General features: G+C 40.8%; 1 protein-coding gene across 3 annotated transcripts in view; it reads right to left on the reverse strand.

The window, feature by feature from the left end:
* Nucleotides 1–6,787: 6,787 nt before the first annotated feature.
* The window catches only part of PDE8A (phosphodiesterase 8A), a 311,048-nt gene continuing 294,132 nt past the window's right edge, over nucleotides 6,788–23,703 (reverse strand). For all 3 annotated transcript variants that reach the window (XM_063448997.1, XM_063448996.1, XM_063448995.1), the window contains exons 17-22: nucleotides 14,550–14,748; nucleotides 13,678–13,895; nucleotides 12,936–13,068; nucleotides 11,734–11,901; nucleotides 10,299–10,428; nucleotides 6,788–8,280 (exon numbers count right to left, since the gene is read on the reverse strand). In XM_063448997.1, the coding sequence (XP_063305067.1) occupies nucleotides 8,174–8,280; nucleotides 10,299–10,428; nucleotides 11,734–11,901; nucleotides 12,936–13,068; nucleotides 13,678–13,895; nucleotides 14,550–14,748 (955 nt within the window). In that variant the 3' untranslated portion in view covers nucleotides 6,788–8,173. The remainder of the gene's footprint in view (nucleotides 8,281–10,298; nucleotides 10,429–11,733; nucleotides 11,902–12,935; nucleotides 13,069–13,677; nucleotides 13,896–14,549; nucleotides 14,749–23,703) is intronic.

Raw genomic sequence — 23,703 nt, forward strand, 5'->3', positions numbered from 1 at the left:
GTTAAGTGCAAATTATATACAGAGTGTGGGGGATATTGGGTTAACAATAATGCATTGATAGCTCATGGAGCTCTTGCCTAATGAGTGGGTATCTATACATAGAATTAATATACACAAAGGGCAAAACAGGTTGAGTACTGAGTGCAGTAGAAGGCCAGTATAGTTTCAAATATGCCTTTTACTTTCTTTCAGTGCTTCAAGTTAGTAGTGGCTCTGTTTGGCTAGAGACATTCCTCCGTGTAGGGGTATGGGAGGGCTGTCTGGATAACAAATTACCCTTTACTGTTGTAAATAAAAAATTGATATAACGTACCAACAGCAGAGGGATACTGTATCAAGTAATACTAATCGCTGGAAATAGTAAGCGCAGCACTTAATAAACTGACAGTGTACCCCCCACTGTTGCCACAGTGTAGTCAACCTTTTTCTACCTACCGCCCACTAATGCATCTTTTTGGTTGAGAAAATTTCCTTACCACCCACCAGTTTTCGCGCAAATGCAGAATATTTTTTAGAAAGGAGGGTGTTTTACAAAAAATAAATGTACATACATTTATCTTTTTATTTCTACTTAATGCAGGTTTATAAGGTTTTTAACTTTATAAAGTTTAATGAGAAAACAATAAAGTAAATTGAAATTACCTTTACTAGTGATTAATGAGATCCTTGAGGTTGATGCTGCGAGACTAAATATTTGATATCTGGTTCGATTTTCGTAAGGAACAAACGAAGGTCTCTTTCAGTGATATTCAGACGACTTCTCTGTTTGCGCATAATATGATTTGTCGTTTGTGCGTCAGCTCATCTCCTCTCCCTCCTCAATTCCCCTCCCCACCTTTTTTTCCCCCTTTTTTCTATTTTTTCACCTTCCTTGTAGCAATGCCCAGTAGGAAGGCTGAGCTAGGTAGCCCACTTACTATATAGTCCACTATAACAGACAGACGCACGTACAAGACACACATACAGACACACATACACAAATACAGACATACACACATGACACATACAGACACACACACACGACACATACACACGACACATACGACACATACAGACACACACACATACACACATACACATACAGACACACACACATACACACACACACGACACATACAGGAACACAGACAGACACACATACAAGACACATACATACAGACACACACAAGACACACATACCAACAGACAGTCACACATACATACACACACACACGACATACATACAAAGACACACACACACAAGACATACATACAAAGACACACACACACACACACACACATTATATTTAAGTCACCCTCCTGTTTCCTACCTTTTAGATTCAGGAGGGTGACTTTCCCTGGGGTCCAGTGGTGGCTCAGGTGGATGGGAGTCAGAGTTCCCACTCTGACTCCCTGGTCTTCCTCCCGCGCGGCTCTCAGTGTTAGCTGGGAGGAGTGACGTGCAGTCACTTCCTCCCAGCTCTGCGATGTCATCACAGGGGGCCCGGTTGCGCTGTTAAAGCGCCCAGCGCTGACCGGGCCCCCTCACAATCCACATCCATCGGGTGGCCCTGACAGCATGGGCCACCCGTTGGCCCCCTCCATATGCGGCCCTGGCGGTTTGCCGCGCGGGCCGGGGCCGCAAATTGTCACGGCGGTACCCAGTCGCAGGGGTACCACCGGCTCGCACCCGCCCGCCCGTCCGCCCGGTCGTCAGGTCGTCAAAACCTGTAAATCCCTACCGCCCACCTGAAATCCTAAAACGCCCACTAGTGGGCGGTAGGGACCAGGTTGACGACCCCTGGTGTAGCCGAATACTACAGGAAGGTAATAGGCTAGAGCCGCATACTCCGTAGGTCTAGAGGAACCTGAAAGTCTGTCTGACTACGAAGAAATCCCTCCACTGCTGCTTCAAGGAAGCCTAACTCTAAAATCCCCAACAGACCCAGTCCTGGGTGAAAAAGTTACATTAAACCTCGAAATACCCCATGAGCGGCAGATCTCCAGATACTAAAAAGAAACAAAGTAGTCTCTCCAGATAGAGTGCATAGGCACAATCTTATAGCCCAGGAATTGGGTGTGGACTAAATTATTTATTTGATAGTCAGGACAGATCTAACAAGATTTTTAAAGGTGTGACACTTCTCACTTTATCATCCTGTATTTGCAGTGCTTTTTCAAGTTTTTTATTTTGTTAGTCTTTTGTATTTAATAAAGGTTTATACCATTAATATGGAATTTCTACTTTAGTTGGTTTCCCTTTAAATGAGAGCTGGCTCCACCCACTATTTAGTGAGTGGTTATCCCAATCCATTTTTTCTTTCCGTTTTCCCTGAGTGAAATAAGTATTTGACCCCTTCGACTTGGTTGCAAAACCATTTTTAATGCCCTGGCTAAGGGAAGGAGGTTCTTACCCAAGATTTGACGGTACATGGCCCCGTCCATCGTCCCATTGATGCGGTGTAGTTGTCCTGTCCCCTTAGCAGAAAAATACCCCCAAAGCATAATGTTTCCACCTCCATGTTTGAAAGTGGGGATGGTTGCAGGATTTCAGTCCTTCACAGCGTACTGTGTTACCAATTGTTTTCTTGGTGACTATGGTCCCAGCTGCCTTGGGATCATTAACAAGATCCTCTTGTGTAGTCTTTGGCTGATTCCTCACCGTTCTCATGATCATTGAAACTCCACAAGGTGAGATATTGCATGGAGCACCAGACCAAGGGAGACTGACAGTTATTTTGTGTTTCTTCCATTTGCGAATAATCGCACCAACTGTTGTCACTTTCTTACCAAGCTGCTTGGCAATGGTCTTGTAGCCTATTCCAGTCTTGTGTAGGTCTACAATCTTGTCCCTGACATTCTTGGACAGCTCTTTGGTCTTGGCCATGGTGGAGAGTTTGGAATCTGATTGATTGCTTCTGTGAACAGGTGTCTTTTCTACAGGTAACAAACTGAGATTAGGAGCACTCCCTTTAAGAGAGTGCTTGTAATCTCAGCTCGTTACCTGTATAAAAGACACCTGGGAGCCAGAAATCTTGTCGTTTGATAGGGGATGAAATACAGGTGAAAACCCCTTCAGTCACTTACCTGGGACAGCGGCGATGTCCCTCGCCGCTGTCTCCGCCTCCGCGACGCTCCTCCTAATGATTACGTCGGCCGGTGGGCGAGACTAATCTCGCTCACCGGCCGAGGAGACCTAATGCGCATGCGCGGAAATGCCGCGCATGCGCATTACGTCTCCCCATAGGAAAGCATTGAAAAATCATTTCAATGCTTTCCTATGGGGTTTTGAGCGACGCTGGAGGTCCTCACACAGCGTGAGGACGTCCAGCGACGCTCTAGCACAGGAAACCTGTGCTAGAACCCAGGAAGTGACCTCTAGTGGCTGTCTAATAGACAGCCACTAGAGGTGGAGTTAACCCTGCAATGTAAATATTGCAGTTTATGAAAAACTGCAATAATTACACTTGCAGGGTTAAGGGTAGTGGGAGTTGGCACCCAGACCACTCCAATGAGCAGAAGTGGTCTGGGTGCCTGGAGTGTCCCTTTAACCCTATAAGGACACATGACATGTGTGACATGTCATGATTCCATTTTATTCCAGAAGCTTGGTCCTTAAGGGGTTAAGACCAGTTTGTGATGATGGCATGACTTGGCATTGGTCCTTAGGTTCATTAGGTGATGGGGCCTAAATGTTCTACTGCACTAGCATAAACTCATCCTGTACTGTGGTACATGAAGGGTTACATAAATGTAAATAAGCCACATTACACTCACTCACAAAAACCTCCTGAAACTGTAATGAGAAAACCATAGAGTTTGATGAAAACTCTACGTAAGATTTCCTTAACCAACACCTGTTCATGTTAATATGGTTAATTGACCAGTTACGTAGTATACCAGTGAGCCATATAAATTCAATAACAGCCCTCTTATAAAACCACTGTTTTCTAATAAATGGAGATAGGAAGGGGTTGATATAACATGGTTTTAAGGAACATTTAAACCAGTTGTTATCAAACGCCATTAATTCACTGAATAGCCAGCCAGACTTGAAAAAGGAGTTCATACGATTGGATTATTTTTGCTGACATCCACCTACAGCCTGAAGTAAGCATGTAAAATCGGTTCCTCTTTATGTACAGGAATAGGTTCCCTTTACATCTAAAGGATGTATGTAGGATCTTAAGTACATGAAGCCCAGCTTGCAGTAAAGGACAATGGAAACCAATTTCACATCTGTGACACTTTGTGACGTATATTTTAATGCACATGTACAGAGGGTTCTGTATTTTCATTAGCTGCTATGCATGTAATGAGAATAAAATACCTTTTCAATGGTTTATTCACTTCTTTACATTGCTTGATGTCCTCCTCCATACAGGTTTATATTCTAGAGAGCTTTTATTCTATGGCTTCCTGAGGATGTCAGATGGATTGATTTACACACACCAATTAGACTAATCTGTTAGATATAGGAGTATGGATCAGGGTTTAGCGAGGGTAGTGATACAATGTTAACAATAACCGAAGGTATCGGCCCAGCGATATCATATGGAAAGACTGAAATCTCAAATCAACTTGTGCATCATGTTATAAGCCATACATTCCTATTGAATCCATATGTTAATGAGTTCCACTCGGTGCTATGCTGCTGATTCTAATTAAAATCAGATATGTGTGTAATAAAAGAAGAACATTGATCTCCATGGGCAACTTTGAATAAAGAATGGCAAGTGGAATGCAGGCTAACTTAATTTGATGTTAACCGTTCTATACAATAATGATGTTTGCTAATTCAGATATTATTTACCCATCTCAAGTTATACCATTTTAGGAATATGGGGTGAGGGGGTTTATTTACTAAGAGGGATATTCATGAGAATTGTTGGGAATGCAAACAGACCAAATTTTAAATGTAAGGTCAAAGTAGCTGAACAGGTAGCATAACTGACTTGGTGAATTTTTCATTTTTGGCTGTTTCATCCTAAAAGGGATACTATAGGCACCAAAAGACCTTTAGCTTAATGAAGCAGTTATGATGTACAGATCATGCCCCTGCAGTCTCACTGCTCAATTCTCTCTTTAGGAATTAAATCAGCTTGTTATGCAGCCCCAGCCACACCTCCCAGCACGTCTTGCACTGCCTCCTAAGCACTTCTTGTAGGGAGACATCTAATGTTAACACTTCCTTTAATGCACTTTAATTTAGATTTTTTAATCACCTGCTCTGTTAATAGCCTTCTAGACTCTGCCGGAGTCTCGTGTGTGTGATTCAAATGTAGTTTACTGAGTTAAGAGTCAATTAAGTCAAAGGGACACTATAGTCACCAAAACAACTTTAGCTTAATGTAACAGTTTTGGTGTATAGATCATGTCCATGCAGTCTCACTGCTTAATTCTCTGCCATTTGAGAGTTTAATCACTTTGTTTATGAACCCTAGTCACACCTCCCTGCATGTGACTTGCACAGCCTTCATAAACACTTCCTGTAAAGAGTAATCTAATGTTTATACTTCCTTTTTGCAAGTTCTGTTTAATCACACACAAGAGGCTCCTGTAGGGTCTAGCAAGCTTTTAACATAGCAGGGGATAAGAAAATCTAAAATAAAGTTTAATTTACAGAGAAAGAGATACAATTGTCTAAGGTAAATTACATCTGATTGAAAGTTAAACCAGTTTTTTTTTTTCCATGCAGGCTGTGTCAATCAGAGTCAGGGGAGGTGTGGCAAGGGCTGCATAAACAGAAGCAAAGTTATTTAACTCCTAAATGGCAGTGAATTGAGCAGTGAAACCTGAGAGGCATGATCTAGAGACTAAAACTGCTTGATTAAGCTAAAGTTGTTTAGGTGACTATAGTGTCCCTTAAAGATCACATTGAAAATAAAACCATTTTTAATGCAGGCTGTGTGAATCACAGCCAGGGGAGGTCTGGCTAGGGCTGGATGGACATGAACAAATGTGCTTTACGTCCTATATGGCAGAGAACTGAGCAGTGAGAATGCAGAGGTATGATCTATACACAAAAACTGCTTCATTAAGCTCAAGTTGTTTTGATGTCTATAGTGCGCCTTTAAATTTTAAATGCACTTTGAAATCCCAACAATTCTTAATTTAATGAGAATATTAGAGATTTGTGAGATTAGAGATTTGTGTAGAATTAAACCAGTTATTGAAAATTAGGGGCTAAAAAAGCCAAATTGGAAACTCAAGTGTATTATTGCATATTGCTCGAATTATATTGGTCTAAAATTTGCATTTCCCACAATTCCTTATTTAAATAAAACAAAATTCAATAAGGTAATATGAAAATATCCATAATCATATTGTAGAAAAAGCATAATAGAAAAAGTTAAAAAACTATCTATATTTCTTGCATTTGCGAATAATGAAGTTTTTAAACAGGATAAGTATTATGATGACCTGATCAGCTTCAGCTAGATGTATCATTTTATCCACTGTGCTGGCAAAATGTGCAGAATATTTCTAGTTTAATAGATATAGTTGCCTGAAGCTTTATTCTGCTTTCTTCAATGGATGCAAGAGCACGTTGAGCATTGTGAGATTTTTTTTTGAGTAGGCAGACATATGGGCACCCTGATTATATTTAATTTTTTTTGCCAACTATGACAAAAACCAAAAATCTATACAAAATTGAATCCATGCATTTCTTAGCAATTTGCTCGATACAACGATGGATTGTTATTCTCCATGAGTCCATGAAATGCTTGCATGGTGAACTATAAAATGATTGGTGGTTAGCTCCTTTTCATGCAGCAAATAAGCAAAACAAAGCTCAGCACTTAGCAACTCGTAAAATATACATTTTATTGTAACGGTGCTTATTGTGAATGTTTTATTTAATTTGTGAAGGTACATACCTTTCCAAACTGGAGTTAAAGGAACACCTTTGCAAAATAAAATAAAATAAGCTACAAAATGCTTAAATATATTTTGACCTCCCCTCTGTTTTTTTTTTTGTTTTTTGTTTTTTTATTTGTGGAACGTGATATAGAAATATTGTAGAAAATAAGGCAGGCTTCTGATAAGGAAACCAAACTGCAAATTTGGGGAAATAATCACAAGGCGCATTTCTTTTCCCCGTAGTAGCCAAAGGACCTTCCAACACATTGCATAGCAATTCCTTGTAGATCCAATGGCGTCAGGAAAGGTGAAACTAACAGAGTAAAAACCATCACCAAGAAAAATCACTTTGCACTGGTGCCTTGTTCATTGCTACCATACCTTCAGCAACGCCACTTCATAGAGAGAAACAGTTTTAAATCAACATAAATCAAAAAGCAAATTGTTTAGACATCCACATTGAGTCTAACAGTGCAATACAAATGTGTCATTGAATAGTATTTCTGTATTTTGCATTATGAAAATAAAAGGTCTGTACATTGATTCAGGTACATTTATGACTATGAATCGTGTGAATTTTAATTAATCTAAAGTTGGCTTTGGCTTTTTTTTCTTTATAAATCCATAGAAAATATTGAACATCTAACAAAATAAATAAAACATATTTTAATCATAGATGCTAATGATTCAGTTCAAAATTGTTCTGTGTATTTGTATTTATACAATTGTGACTAAATAGCCTTGCGAGATCTCCCTATCAGTAGTGTGCAGAGGTGAATGCTTGCCCCTCGTGTGATATTAAAAAATAGTGTGGATCTGTTTTCTCAGGGATCAAAAAACTCCTTCATAAAGAGTGCATTTAATGTGTTGATTGTTACAACTTTAAGTGCTTTAAAAAAAAAGCAGAGTGTTCTCTTAAAAGCTGCGAGACACAAAATATGAGTTTCCTTCACTTGTAAATTTGAGGTTTCGTTTTTCTGAGCGATCTCTTGGGAGAAGAAACTTATCCAAGGGTATCTTCAAGATTTCCATACAGGCATGAAGAAAATAAACGGCTAAGGTTTTTTGTTTTTTTTTGTAGAACCTTTCAGTACTGATATTGCAGCAATCCAGTGTAATTTAACTTGAAAGATAAGTTAACATGAAAGGCTTTACAGTTTACTGCAGGGTACTCGAGGTAATGTCCAACCTGACGATCCTTGTTACGTGAAAGTTCTGCAAGATGAAGAAGCAGATTCTGGTAACTCTAAATGGACCAATATTCATTGGAGCTTCACGAATAGAGTATAAGCTTCATTGGCTGCTTGGTGGAAGTACAGGGCAGCTTCTGTTATTCCGCTGGCGGTCGCAGTGTCTTCAGCTGCTTTTCATCTAGTCCTTTCCAATATTTGAAATTATTATCCAGATGTTGCATTAAATTGGGCAAATCAGCAAATGCTGTTAAAACAAAACAAACTAAATATTACAAATATTAAAACAAACATACTATATTCAAATAGATAAACATATAAATGATTTTGTCTAGTGTCCAGTCAATTCGTTTTCTAAATTAAAATGTTAGGATTTACCTAACCAAACCTTTGACACACTAGCAGATGTTATTTCTGATGATGGTCATTTGGCTAGATAACCATTGCTGAATAACTAGTTTACAAAAGCTACGGTTTCAACATTCAGCCATCATAATGTCAGAGGGCCCGTTAAGGGACAACTGTACTTAACATTTAGAAAAAAGAAATAAAGAAAAAAAATGATTTTCCCTTTTTTTTTTTTTTTTAAGTTTAATACATTTAAATAAACGTAATGATATATTTATTTTCAAATGAATATGCCCCCTGATGAAGTTTCTCACAGAGTAATCTCATTAGCAGGCAAGTTAGGCTGATTGGCAGTTGGTCAGATAATAGTAGAGTCTAACACCACATGGCTGGTCATCCAGGTAAAAAGGGACATTTTCTTAAAAAAATAAATATGCACCAGGTAAAAAATATCATTAGTTTCACTAAAAGTAATAAACTTAAAAAAATGAGTAGGCAAGATTTGATGATAGTTGTCACTTCTCAGCATTTCATAAAGATATAATCTTTATCTATGAAATACCAAAGCTGATGGCGCTGGAACTTCATTGAAATTCCAACAGAATCCAAAAATTCCATAACAAAAAATAGGAATACTTTTTCTTATGAACAATCTTCGGTTCATAAAAGGAGGCGTTTCGTTGCCAACTTTTGTCTAATCCGAGCATCCACACAAGTGACGGCTGTGAGATTCACTCACGAGACACCCATCTTCCACTGCACCTTTCGGCCATCTAGCCCTAGCAAGAGATGTTACATTACTGGAGATGTCACGAAACCAGACCTTAACTGAGGATAGTGACCTTAGAGAATCTATGCAAAATATGCAAAGACCCCGAAAGTAACAGATCTTCTTTAAAAACAGGGAACTGACTTTTAAAAAAGAATGTGTGCAACTTTAAACTGTATCTGGAACAATGAAATTACACATGATATATGGAAACAAAAAAAATACTTTTAGGAGAATTTCTTTTAAAAGTCACGTCAGAAATTGTGTAATAAAGCGGCGTTTGTGATAGTTATACGTTGTAGAACTTTAAAATACAGAATCTGTAGTCAGCTTTGTTCAGATAAAAGTAAGTTTGCCTACTATCAGGCATTCTAATGTTTCCTCTCTCAGATTTTAGAGACATTGTACTGCACTCTGTTTCAATAAATCCCATCCCGTCAATTGAAACCATGAATTTCACAAGAGAATATCTGTTTCCATGGGTTTATTATGGTCTCTATTAGGAGTTAGCAAGCTGGTGCCAAACAGTCAGGAATTCCCCAAATTTAGTATACAGAAGACCAGGCACTCGAGACTTGTAAAAAAAAAAAGTAGATTTTGAACTCCGCTAGGACTACTTTTCGGCCCTTACACAAGCTAGAGAAGGGCTCATGCCTAGCATACCCTTTCCTGTAGATAGAAGAAAACCTAGGGGTGGGAAAGAGGTAAGTTAGCAGCATGGAAATGTTGTTACAGAAAGAGTGCTAAACTCTAGAGTTGTGTAAGACACAAGTAAAGAGGTTGAAACATTGTCAGACCAATCAATGTCAAATGTTGCTTTATTTTTAAAACATTTATTAAAGGGCTGTTTTCATTAAAGGAGGAGCACTGGCCTAGTCCTTTATTGCTTAGACAAAACTGTAAAAGACACACCGTGGTTTTGATTAGCAAACAAAATCAAGAAAAAAAATCAACAAAACAAAGAGTAAAACATGTATTTTTAGATTGCAAATATACCGTTTACTGGGGTCAGTTGGCTTTTATCTGCCAGTAAAATCTGTTTCTATTTGATTTTAAAACCTGATTTCCTATATTTCTTTTTCTATCCTGTAGTAATTAAAGGGAAATGGATTCAGAGAACGGTGTGCATGCAATAATAAGAATCTCACCATCCCATGCATCAAACATGTCCGTTATAAAATAATCCACAAAGGAAATCTGGGATTTAGGAATGCTGCATGTATGCCTATCGAATACTGGCATTACTACTGGTAAACCCTGCCGCTTCTCCTCGTCCGTCTGCAATGACAAAAACATTTCATGCAGTTAATTATATAGCATTCCTTATAATGTCTACATACCAAATGGGAAAAACAATGCCAATGGGCAAAATGTAGAGATATAAAAATGTGTATGATATTAAAAGTCAAATAATTGCAATTATGTTATGTGTTAATATTTACAATGACAGTCATTGTTTATTATTTAAGCTTTCTATTTTACCAGAGCTATGTAACCAAGGATAGCACAGACTTTTTAGCAGAAATGTGAACATTTATATAAAGATTTAAACTAAATTTATATTAAGGTTTACTACCTGCAAGGCAACTTGTAACATTTTTCATATAAGATACTATGCAGTAACATCACTAGGGTAGTGCAGACCACACCTGGTATGACCATGTTTAGTCTGGAGCTTGGCACCCTGATTGCAAGTTCTGTGCTACACTCCACCTGCAGTCAGCTCTATGAGTTTTTGCTGGAAGCTACGTAAATTCATAGAGCAGAATTCAGGAAGAGCAGCTCAGAGCTGTAAGGAAAAAATGAAGGGGTGGCAGGGGGCACCTCTTCTGGTAAAGATCTGATGCAACTGCTCTTACAATAAAATAATAAACAACTAAACTAAATGTCCCACAAAGTCCTATCTCATCCCATTCTACACACAAAGAGTCCCAATCCCACACTACATCCCCAGCATACACTCACTCATACACTAACTCCCCTACACACTCACTGCATCCTGTGCACACACATGCTACATCTCTTACACACACATACTATCATCAGCACATACTCTGCTCATATACATACATACATCCTCTACACACACAAAAGCTCTAAATTCCCTATACACACTCACTCTATTACTGCCATTATATTCAGTAATACGCAGGAGTTACGATTTGCGAGTAACATTAGTACAAATATCATTACAAGTATTTTGTATGGTTTGGTATTGGAAGTGATCCATAGTGGGGTGACTCCATGAACTACTGCACTGAGTGACACCAACCCTAGTGTACTGAGCCCTGCATTAAAACTGATAGAAGCAATATATTAGGTGTGGGTACTATCCTACTTATAATGTATTATAAATGAAAACTACAATATATAGTTTAATTTATAACAATGAGATCAAATAAAGCATGTAAAGATACTTCAGTAATAATATGAATATTCTACATAACATACAATGTTATAGAATACATTTTGATAGCATTCTAAAATAAATGGCAAAGAGACAACTGAGTAGTCAAACCACTGTCATTTTTATTGTTGAGGCATCCATCATCACATTCTTAGGTTGCTTTTTGGACCCCTCACCTGAGCAAAATACTCCTCAGATATTCTCCCTGCCCACTCTATGCATTGCTGAAGTGCTCGGCATGGATTGGAGATATCTGCACATTTAATCAGCATTCTTTTAATGAGGATCCGATTTTCTGGGGATGTTAACACATTTTTGACAGAATCATCTTCCCCGATGTTGCCCTGAAATGAGAAAACAGGAGAAAAGTTTGCTTTATAACAAAATCACTGACATGCACTAACACCATCACTGAACAAACCCAAACATTATCATGGCCTGAAAGGCCAAACAGGATAGAGCATGTCCAATGATGGATTGAGCAAGGATTGTAGCCTTTGTAAGTCAAGTGATCAAAGTCAAACATCCAAAAATGCAGGACACATAATAACACTGTGAAATCCTTTCATTGTCTTCCAGCATATTTATTTTTAGATTTTTGAAGTGTTCTTTAAGGGTGTTTGTACACACACTAAAAAGAGGGGTTTTCATTATGGAAAAACTTGGCCAATATCAATTTACAGAAATGGGGTCTATGGTGTGATAACAAAAATCTTAGTGTCCAATGCAGTGATATTAGTAGCTATGTTATTATTTAGAAGCACACCAGGCTTGTGACATTTTTGCCAGGAGGACTTGTGGGTCTGATTGGCCAAAGTGGCAAACACATTTTCCCCTGTGCTGAAAATACAGTAGTGGTGTAAGGTCTGGCTTGACATCTGAGCCAGGAAGATTAATTTCCCACTAAGCAAAAAATCTGTAAGTCTGTTTATTCTTTTCGTCTTTTTAAAGATAGCCCTAATAACAGGGTACTCCCAGCTTTGCTCTGGGGCTTGCAATTGCTAAGCAGTCCGGTTGGAGAGTTGTAAATATCACCACTAGCCAGACAGTGTTTTTAAAGGAACATTCCGATCACCATAACAACTTCATAGAAAATGGTCCTTTTTATGAATAGGGAGCTATTGAAACGATGCATTTTGGAACTAAGTAATTGATACTGGTAAATCTTCTCCATGGCCAGTGCTCCATGCACAATGACGAGTGAAAACAGAACGTCTAAACATAAAGGGAAACATCATATAACTGTGTGTCCAGTATTGACACACCAGCTACTGCTAGGCTGCATTTTAAAAACTAAAATGCCAAGATTGCATGTTAATTCTAGAGAAGTATTGCTGTTAGGTACATTATGCTGTAAAATATAAAACACAGCCCTCACCACAGTTTCTTCCACCGCTGCCAATGGCTTGTTGATGCTGTTGACAAATTTATTAACGTGTTCAAAGTGCTTGGTCATTTCGGTTGCCAATACCATGTCGATGATTGCTTGCCTTAATGTGCGATATTCATTCCTGTTGGTAAGAATAAAAAAGTATGGGTAAGTATCTTGCAGCACATGGTATGCAGTAGTAAGGGGAATTATTAACTAAGTTCCACATTTTAGAATCCTCATAGAGTTGCACTGAATAATGCACTTCCATGAGGAGTGTTCAGCGTTTCCATGTAGAGCGTGGAGATGCGGATTGACAGTGCTGTAAGAGTTTTCCTTAAAGGTTTGAAACTTTTTGGCAATTTGTGGCAGCTAATATATACTGGCTGTTGTGATTATCAATGGTCTATGGCAGATATTTAGCAGCAAGATTGGAAACAAGCTCTTAGTAGATCAACATCTTTGTGTAAAAGCATAAGGTGGGAAATAACATAGGAGAAAGTGGACTGCAACAGGAATGTACAATATCATCTGTTGATTTTATCAGGGACAAAAAAAGGTGCAGACATGCTTTAACAGTGAATCTGTTGGCAGCTTTATACCTAGAAACTCTTTTAGAACCAAAGATGCTTGAGACAAGTTTAGCTACGATCAATGTACTAAACATGCAGAGATATGCACAGCAGCACATTGTGTAGAAGGTAAAATATGAATAAGTACAAGTATTATCACTTAGTACTCTGGCACTTACCTCTCCATATTTTTGAATATATTGCACTTGTCATCTCTTGTAGTGATCTGGAAGGCTAGAGCCGCATGGTGGCTCTCCAACACCGCAGTGTCGTTATAGAGGATGGCCAGTTCACTGCCAGCATTACACAAGAAAGAGTTGGTCCTCCCTGGGTGATCGACATCATGCACAGTGGCAGCAATAAGAGCTGCAACTTCATCAATTGGATCCAGGCTTTGCTAAACACAGAAAGGGCACCTTTAGGTACTTTGAGCAATAATTCACAACTTAGCAACCACATCATTCTTGGTTATTCTTACTAAAATGCACTGTTTAAGATAATCTAATGGCAGTGATTGGATAAGTGGGCCACAGAGGATTTAAAGAGGATGGCCCTCACTGAGCAAGGAGAAGCCAAATCATTTACTGAAATATGATAATAATGTACATGTAGATTTTTACTTCAAATAAAAACTGATCACATTTTTCCTTTTAATGGGATAAGTGAAAGATTACTTATAGAGTATCCTGGAGATTCTAAAACAAATAAATGCATTCAAATATTTTTACGTATTCCTGCTTTTAAAGAGAACAAATACAGCACAGTGATGCCGTCATTTCAAGTAAAGGAACTATGAGGTAAGTACTGCAGGTAAGCTGCCCCACTCAATGACTTCATTAGTTTTACAAAGAGCATACGATATGGAAAATAGTAATTCCCCCCCCCCCCCCCCCCTCTCCAAATAGCCAAATAAAGGGCGATTTCCTGTAACAAATATTAAGTTATTTAAAAACTAGGATTCCCTAAAAAAAAAAAAAAAACAGCCACGATAAATAAGTAAGCAGTGTTCAGCATTCTAGGTAATAGTATAAAGTATGGCATACACACTCACCTTCACCCTTTCTTTACAGAGGAAATAGGCTGTGGCATGTAAGACATCAGCGGAATGTGTTGAATTATGATAGGCATTGCTTGAATGGTAGTTTGATTCAATAACATGCAGCCAAGACCTCAAGGTAGCCTCTGAACAGTTTAGGAATGAACAAACCCCAAACCGTGCAAATATTTTCAGGCCAAGATAAACTAAGGGCCTGCATGAAAAGAGCAAATTGATTTATTCAAGCAGATAAAAGGAAAAAAGGCCTAGAAAATGATTTTTTTACAGAGCACAAGTGAAAAGAAATGACTTATTACAGAAGGAACACATAACAACAATACAAAAGAAACAGGAGAATTTCATGTTTTTACTTAATGTTACATCAAGCTTTGCATTGTATTAATTATTGATACTAACACACAGAGAGATTACTGTTTGGAGCTGACATACTCTTCCATTATTTTAGTATTGACATACACTTCCTTTATCAAAGTATAGCTTTCGGAGTGTTTTGGACGGCAATCACAGTGTTTGTAAAATCCCATAATGCCCTTCATGAAGGACTGGGTTCAAAGTGAAAAAATACCATGTGGGAAAAAAAATAAAAACAGAGAGTTCCTGTATTACATTTTAAATATATATGTAGATACACGTTAGGGGTTGAAATAAAAAGGAAGTGGTGGGAAAGAAACGCCTATGATTAAGGGTGGATGCGAATAATCATAAGCGGAGTCATTTACTTAGCCCCAGCTATTCAGTATATTATAACGTCACTCGTGAGATGTGCTGTAAGTCAAATGGCAGTAGTAAGTTAATTAATGCCATGCATAGGTTTGGCATACTGCCTGAATATTGAGCTGATTAACACCAGGTCCGTAATTATGTTAATAACATGGGAGTAGACAAGAAATAAATAACAACTAACATCTCAAAGTTATAATGCAAGAACAGTTAAACATGTTCAGAGTTATTCACAAAAGGGAGAGTTCAAAGCGAATTTCAAATTTAAAGGGACACTATAGTCACCAGAACAATTACAGCTTAATATAATTGTTCTGGTGTTTATAGCCCTTCCCAGCAGTCTTTTTACACTAAACACTGCCTTTTCACAGAAAATGCAGTGTTTACATTATTGCTTAGGAATACCTCTAGTGACAGTCAGACGGCCACTAGAGGTGCTTCCTGAGTCAGTGTTCCACAATGTGCAGCACAGACCTTCAGCATCAAGACGCTGAACGCTCCCCATAGAGATACATTGATTCAATAGGTAGCGTTTAGTGTCTCAGTGCTGAAGTTCATCTCTATGAGGAAATGCTGATTGGCGCAGTGAGAAAACTGCAAAAACTTTCTTATGGGAAAGCACTGGATTGGCTGAGAGGTGGAGGTCATCTTAAATGGGTTTTTACACCCTAAGAGTCAGAAATATATGTTTATTTCTGACACTATAGTGTTCCTTTAAGCGTAAATAGCCAAACTGGAAACATAGCTGAATAAAGTATCTCTTTATTGAATAACCCTGAAAGTGTTTAACAGCTTTTGCATTACAACATTGAGTTGCTAGTAGTGACAACCATTTGTACATTATAAATGCCTGTTACCACAGGCAACCCATCATAAATTCACATTAGAGTGTTTAAAGTCAATGCACACATGGAGAAGTAATTAAAGTTATATCTTCAATGTATAGAACAGCCACACGGTATTTTATGTGGTATCTAAGACTTCATGCAAAAAAGAAAAATAAGTGTTTACCCTAATGGCAATTCGGCTGTGTTTGTGGGATCTGAGAGCTATTTGGACAACTTTGACGCTTAGATCCAGGCTATCCGGGGATATAAATTTGTGGGGATTCCTATATGTGTTGTGTGTATTTTTAATATTTATGTTTATATTTTGCAACTCTAGTGCCTGGGAGATAATTAGTTTAAGCAAAGTACACTAAATTATCTCCCAGACACAGAGACTCCTGGGAGTATTGTGGGAGTGTCCTGGGCATGTTGTGGGAGTGGTTTCCTATGTTACTGCTGGAGGCCCCCTGCTGGGGGTCTGTGTATATAAGCTGGCCACTGAGCCATAATAAACCAGTCTTCTTGTACCCATCATTAAGTCTTGGCTGATGTTTGGGTAGCTCAGAGCTTTAATCACTGCTTCACTTGGGATTTGGGAGAACTACAGTGGATATACTCCGTCGGAATATAGGGGATCTGTTAAAATGAGAATGTAAAAGGAGGTGGAACCAAGCTTGATTTAAATATATCCCAAGCTGATCTACACCAGGTGATTTTAATAGCACAATGCATTCAATGCATTTGTAGACCTTTCACCTACAGCAGGGGTGTCCAAAGCATAGATCCCCAGATGTTTTAAAACTACAGCTTCCATGATGCTTTGTAATTCTAAAGGTATTCTAAAGGCATGCAAAGCATCATGGGAGTTGTGGTTCTACAATATCTGGGGATCTACTTATAGGGCATATTTGATCTACAGGTTTCTTAATTATTAAAAAAAATACTTTTCCCATCATATGATCTCTAGTGTGTGCCACATCCACTGGACATACATACTATGTAAAATACCATATGTATCATACATCTATGAAGGTAAATGGTCGTTTAGGTCCATTATAGTTATATGAACCATTATCCCAGTATAAAAATGTTAAACAACAACCGAATGGTGGGATGGACATAGAGAAGAACAGAATCTATTAAATATTCAATGTCTTGAGTATGCATGAGCACAAAGCTGGCATCTTCTTATCTGGGTTGAACTGACTTCATGATAAAGGATACAATATCTGCCATGCTTTATTTCACAGCCATGAGTACTGCATGTTGTTGAGAATTATATGAATACTGCTGCCCAACTCCAGTATAAAAAAATACTCCTTATACTGTAAGAGTAAACTAATTAATTCAGCATGGTTTGTGGCAATATGACAAATCTACATACTACTGGGATTTTTCATATTGCATGTTGGTACTATTCACGTACCAACATCACGTAGATTTAAATGTAAACTCAGGGAAATTGTGATCAAGATGGCAACTTGGGAAGGGGCGCCGCCAGTTGCGCTGGCCCCCCTCATGCTGCAGCCGCCCGAGCGCTCTGTAGAGAGCCTCAGGCGGCTGCAGCATTGCCTGGGCTGGTGCGTCCATGAGGGCGCACCGCCTGGGCGCAGCATGAGGAGAGGGGCTGACAGGAGGGAAGCGCTCAGCGCTCCCTCCTGTCACTCCCTCACTGTAGCGTGGCCGAGCCCTGTATGGTATGCGGGTACAGGGAACATCTGTCTCCTGTACCCGGCAGGACTAACAGGAAGTGCACACTGAGTGTGCACTTCCTTTTAGTCTGGCCGGGTACATGAAACAAAAGCTCCCTGTACCCGCGGACCTTACAGAGCTCGGCCACGCTACAGCAGAGGTAGGGGAGGGGGGAGGAAGAAATTGACTGGGGGGGAGAATTGATGGGGGGAGGGGGGAATTGATGGGGGGGAGAAATTGACGGGGGGAGAAATTGACAGGTGGGGAAAGAAATTGACAGGGGGAAAGAAATTGACAGGGGGAAAGAAATTGACAGCGGGGAAAGAAATTGACAGCGGGGGAAGAAATTGACAGTGGGGGAAGAAATTGACAGGGGTGAAAGAAATTGACGGGGGGAAAGAAATTGACAGGGGTGAAAGAAATTGACGGGGGGAAAGAAATTGACGGGGGTAAAGAAATTGACGGGGGTAAAGAAATTGACGGGGGGAAAGAAATTGACGGGGGGAAAGAAATTGACGGGGGGAAAGAAATTGACGGGGGAAAGACATTGACGGGGGAAAGACATTGACGGGGGAAAGACATTGACGGGGGAAAGACATTGACGGGGGAAAGACATTGACGGGGGAAAGACATTGACGGGGGAAAGACATTGACGGGGAAAGAAATTGACGGGGGAAAGAAATTGACAGGGGGAAGAAATTGACAGGGGAGAAGAAATTGACAGGGGGGAAGAAATTGACAGGGGGAAATAAAATGACGGGGGGAGAAATAAATTGACAGAGGGGGAGAAATTGATGAGGGGAGAAAGAAATTGACAGGAGGGGAGAAATTGATGGGGGAGGGAGAAATTGATGGGGGAGAAAGAAATTGACAGGGGGTGAGAGTGACAGGGGAGGGATTGGGAATAAGAGTGGGGAGGGGAGGGGAGAAAAGAGTGACAACGGGGGAGAAGAGAGTGACAAGGGAGGGGGGGGAGAAGAGAGTGACAAGGGAGGGGGGAGAGATTGACATCCATCACACACACAATCACACACAATGCACCCCTTACACACAAAGACAATGCACCCCTTGCACACAGAAAAACACACAATGCATTACACACACAATGCATTACACACACAGACACACACACACACACAAGCAATGCAACCCTTACACACAATGCATCCCTTACACACACAGAAACACACAATGCATTCCTTACACACACTCAATGCACCCCTTACAGATGCACACACTGCATCCCGTACATACACAGAAACACACCTTGCAGCCCTTACACATACAAACACAGATTCACACAATGCATTCCTTACACACATATCAGGACATCCCCTACACACTCCACCCCCTGTGAACAAACTCATTGGTGGAACATGAAGGTGGACCCTGGGACCCAGACCTTGAGCTGTGTAAAGGGCCCCCAAAAAATGGAGCTGCTTCCCGTTCTCCCAGAACATTGATTTTTGTGATCACAGTTACAAACAGCCTCCAAAGAGCCTGTTCTACACCAGACCAGTGGAGCCAGACTGCAGCTAGAGCCCATCATCATCCTCATCTGGTTGTAAGTAGGCAATCTAGTATATTATTCGTGCCACTGATCTCTAATTTACCTCACTTTAAATAAACACTATAGTCCCCAGAACCACTGCAGCTTAATGTAGTGGTTCTGGTGTCTATAGCCTTTTAATGTAAACACGGCGGCACTGCAGCACTGGCGTTAGTTAACATGGCAGATCATATGGTTGGGGCATTGTGATGTCACATGGGGGGGGGAGGCGGCAAACTTTACTTTTGCCTAGGGCGGCAAAAATCCTTGCACCGGCCCTGCATGGACCGGACTTGTTAAATACTCCTCCTAGGCAGTGCAGGAAGGCAGAAATTTACAAAACCTTCACAAGCAACCCATCCAGAGGGGACAGGATATATATGTATATTTATGAGTACAGTGACTGTATGAGTGTGTAAATCTGTGTATGTATAACTATGAGCACAATGTCTGTGTGAGTGTGTAAATCTGTGTATGGATGTCTATGAGCACATTGTCTGTCTGAGTGTGTAAATCTGTGCATCTATAACTATGAGCACAGTGTATGTATGAATGTAAATCTGTGTATTTATAACTATGAGCACAATGTCTGTATGAGTATGTAAATCTGTGTATATATGTCTATGAGTAGGATTGAAATCCTGGGGCTGTGGAGATAGGGCATATGCTGCTAGACATTAAGAAAGTCATGCTAGGATTGGAGAGGGACACGGGACGTTGGAGAGGTGGCACAGACTGCAGGCCATGAAGAGTGGCATGCTGAAGATGGAGAGAGGGCACAGGCTGCTTAGTATGATGTAGTGTGGCATGCAGGGGATGTAGAAAAAGCACAGCAGCCGGCTTCATTTAATTTGCAGAATGTGCAGACTGCAAGGCTATGGAAGAGTGTACAAGCTGCAGGCTTGACTATAATCAAAGGCACAGAGCTTTGGAATAGCCTTGTGCTAACATGGATGTCAAAGTCGTGGCCCACAATGAATATCTTTGCCGCCCTGGAGGCGGGCAGAGATGAAATAAAGCAGGTGGAAGCGGTCCAGAGGCTGGCAGAGGCAGTCCAGTAGCGAATGGAGGCGGGTGTAGGTCGGTCCAGGAGCAAATGGAGGCGGGCGCCATGTCCTGATGTGATGTCTACAGGCTCGGCCTTCAAGGAGTTTTGTCTGTGTCACAGGCTGCAGACAACGCCAATGGGGGTATAGACGCAGGACACCAGGTACACAAGGTGAGTAAAGTATGAGTCTGGATGCTAATATTTTTTTTTTTTTTTTTTAAACAGGGAATGGAGTTTTGTACAGGGGGGTTGGGGTTTTGTACATGGGGGCTGAGGTTTTGTACAAGGGGGTTAGGGATTTATATGGGGGGCTGGGGTTTTGTACAGGGGGGCTGAGGTTTTGTACAAGGGGGTTAGGGATTTATATGGGGGGCTGGGGTTTTGTACAGGGGGGCTGAGGTTTTGTAAAGGAGGGGCTGGGGTTTTGTACAAGGGGGTTGGAGTTTTGTAAGAATAAGACCCCATTCAGGCTCTATTAGACTCCATTAGAGTCTTTAATGAAGATTGAAAGGGCCTAATAAATATTAATTAAGATATATATATATATTCACATCTCATTCCTACTTGGTGTTTTTATCGTGATTACACTTTTTCACTTTGTCATATTTGTTGATTTATCACCTAGTTACCATTTCGGCTTGGTCTCGCGATTTAGCTGGTTTCCCAGTAACCACGATATCTCTGGGAACGTCATTACGTCATAACAACACTTGCAGCTTCCCGTTACTTCCGGGTTGGAATCAGTTTGCGGCCCACATAAACTTGAAGAGTGGTAGAGAAAGAGGTGGAGGAGGCAAGTATATAGGGTGGGCACAGTAAGCAGCACACAGACAGGTGTGCGAGTGAATGCGTGAGGGTTGAGTTGTTTTTTTGGTGTGCCGTGACTAATATGTTTTTAAGGGATTTCCCCTATGCCAGTTCTAGTGCTGGTTGCACCGAATTATGCTAACGAATTGATTAGATTATTTTTTTTTTATTTGTGCCTGAAAATATTTAATATTTACTATTATATATACACGTTGAATAATTTTGTCAGTGCGTGTGTCTGCATGAATCTGTGTGTCTATGAATCTGCAAGTGTAAATTTGCATATGTGTGAATCTTTGTATCTCTAAATCTGTGTATCTGTGTCTGTGTATATCTGTGCTGATCTGTATGGTGATATAGGATTCTTGTTGAGTCATATTTAGATGATCAGATTCTAATCTTGAGTTCAATTTAAAGCGGCACTGTGGTGGCCGAATCCTGTTTTGTTTTTTTTAACCCACCTCCCGACTCCACTACATCTTATTGATCCCTTAGTCACCCCCATATGTCCCTAAGCCCCCCATATTACCTATGTTTAATCTTTATTTTCTGCCCTGATCTATATTCAGGCCGCCGCCATCTTTATGTGGGTAGATGAAGTCCCTGTGGGACACGTCATCTTCCACACTATATAGCGCTGTGAGATTCCCGCACATGCTCAGTTAAACACTTGGGCATGCGAACGGGAATGTTATCTATTTATTTGTCAGAAAGATGAATGAATGAATGGAAATATCAGACGAACAAACAAACACTGAATATCAGTGTTCGTTCAGTTTATTACAAGGAGGGAGCTACCAGCGTGCAGCTCCCTCCTTGTAATATGTAAAGATAGAAGCAGCAGGGAGCAGTGCTCCCCACCACTTCCTAAGCCCCCCATGTCCTCCCTCACTCTATGTGGGTCAATATGACCCCCATAATAGCATAAGGGAGATTAAAATCTCCCGAATGCCCCTACTCCCTATACCGTGAGTAGGGGCATGTCTGTGGCTGCTCACTGTTTACAAAAAACACCCTACTATCCGGCATCCACCCCTGCGCGGCGGGTGGGGGCCCTAAATAACAATAGGGGGGGGGACCTATGGTCCTCCCCCCGAGCGGTGGATGGGGGCCATAAAGATAATGAGGGGGGGGGGACCTACTGTCCTCCCCCCGGCCCCCACCACTGCGCGGTGGGTGGGGGCCATAAATTACATTGGGGGTGGCCTTCCCCTGCACAGCTCAGTCTGCATGGAGCCCTCCATGGGTGAAGAAGGATTATTTTTTTTGCACTTGGGTTTTTTTCTTTTTCATCAGGTTTTTTTTTTTGCGCTCGGGTTTTTTATTTTATTTTCAGTTCGACGGGTATGATGGTTTTTTATTTGGCCTTTTTTGGGGCTGAAAAATGAAGATTTTAGAAAAAAGAACACGTCAAATGGTAAGTTTAATTTTTCTTTACAGGTTAGTTATTTTATTCCCCCTCACAATTTTTTAGGGTGAGGGAGGCAGATAGGAGGTAACTTTTTATTTGGGTGGGGGGTGGGTGTCTAGGGGCTTGGGGACCCCTAGTCACCTTTGATGGGGGGGGGGGGGGAGAATTTGTCTTAGGGCCCTCACCCACTGCCCAGTAGGTCTCCCCCTTCCTCATTATCTTCATGGCCCCAACTCGCAGCCCAGGGGTAGGGGCCGGTGGGGGGAGGACAGTAGGTCCCCCCCTCATTATCTTTATGGCCCCCACCAGCCACCCAAGGGTGGGGGCCGGGGAGGACAGTAGGTTCCCCCTCTCATTATCTTTATGGCCCCCACCCACCGCTTAAGGGTGGGGGCCAGGGGGGTGGGAAGGACAGTAGGTCCCCCCCCCCCCCATTGTACTTTATGGCCCCCACCTGTCGCACAGGGATGGGGGCAGTAGGTTTTTTGTTGTTTTTGTTTTTTTTTACAGTGAGCAGCCATGGGCTGCTCACTGCTTACTAGACATGCCCCTACTCGCGGTATAGCGAGTAGGGGCTGAATTTACTAATACTAAGTAATCTTTACTTAGTATTAGTAAATGTGGCTGAAAGACCAATGTAGGTCTTTCAGCCTTTTAGTAGATAACTCCCTGATACCATGGGAATTAGGTAGTTATCTATTAAGGCAATGAATAGGATCGGAGTATTATTCATTCGAATGAAATTCCGATACAAACAAAGTCCCGAATTGCGTTCTAACACGAATGGAGAAACTGTTAGAACGCAATTCGGCAGTTTTGCCGGCGTCCTGTCTAAGTGACAGGAAGCATCGCGGGAACAGGGAGGAAAGGTAAGGATTGTGGGAAAATTGCTGTGACCACCGGAAACGAAGCACACTTTGCTCCTCCGCTGGTCACGGCGTAGGAAACCTCCATAAGATGAATAGTCCCTACTTTTTCTTAAGTTTTAATGAAAACTAGAGCAGACAGGAAGAAATGAAGAACAGATCCTGAGAGAGGGAGAGAAGAGGAATCGATTGGGCAAAGGTAAGTTCGGAATTACAGTGCCGCTTTAA

Source organism: Pelobates fuscus, chromosome 3 (assembly GCF_036172605.1).
Source record: "Pelobates fuscus isolate aPelFus1 chromosome 3, aPelFus1.pri, whole genome shotgun sequence".
NCBI lineage: Eukaryota > Metazoa > Chordata > Amphibia > Anura > Pelobatidae > Pelobates > Pelobates fuscus.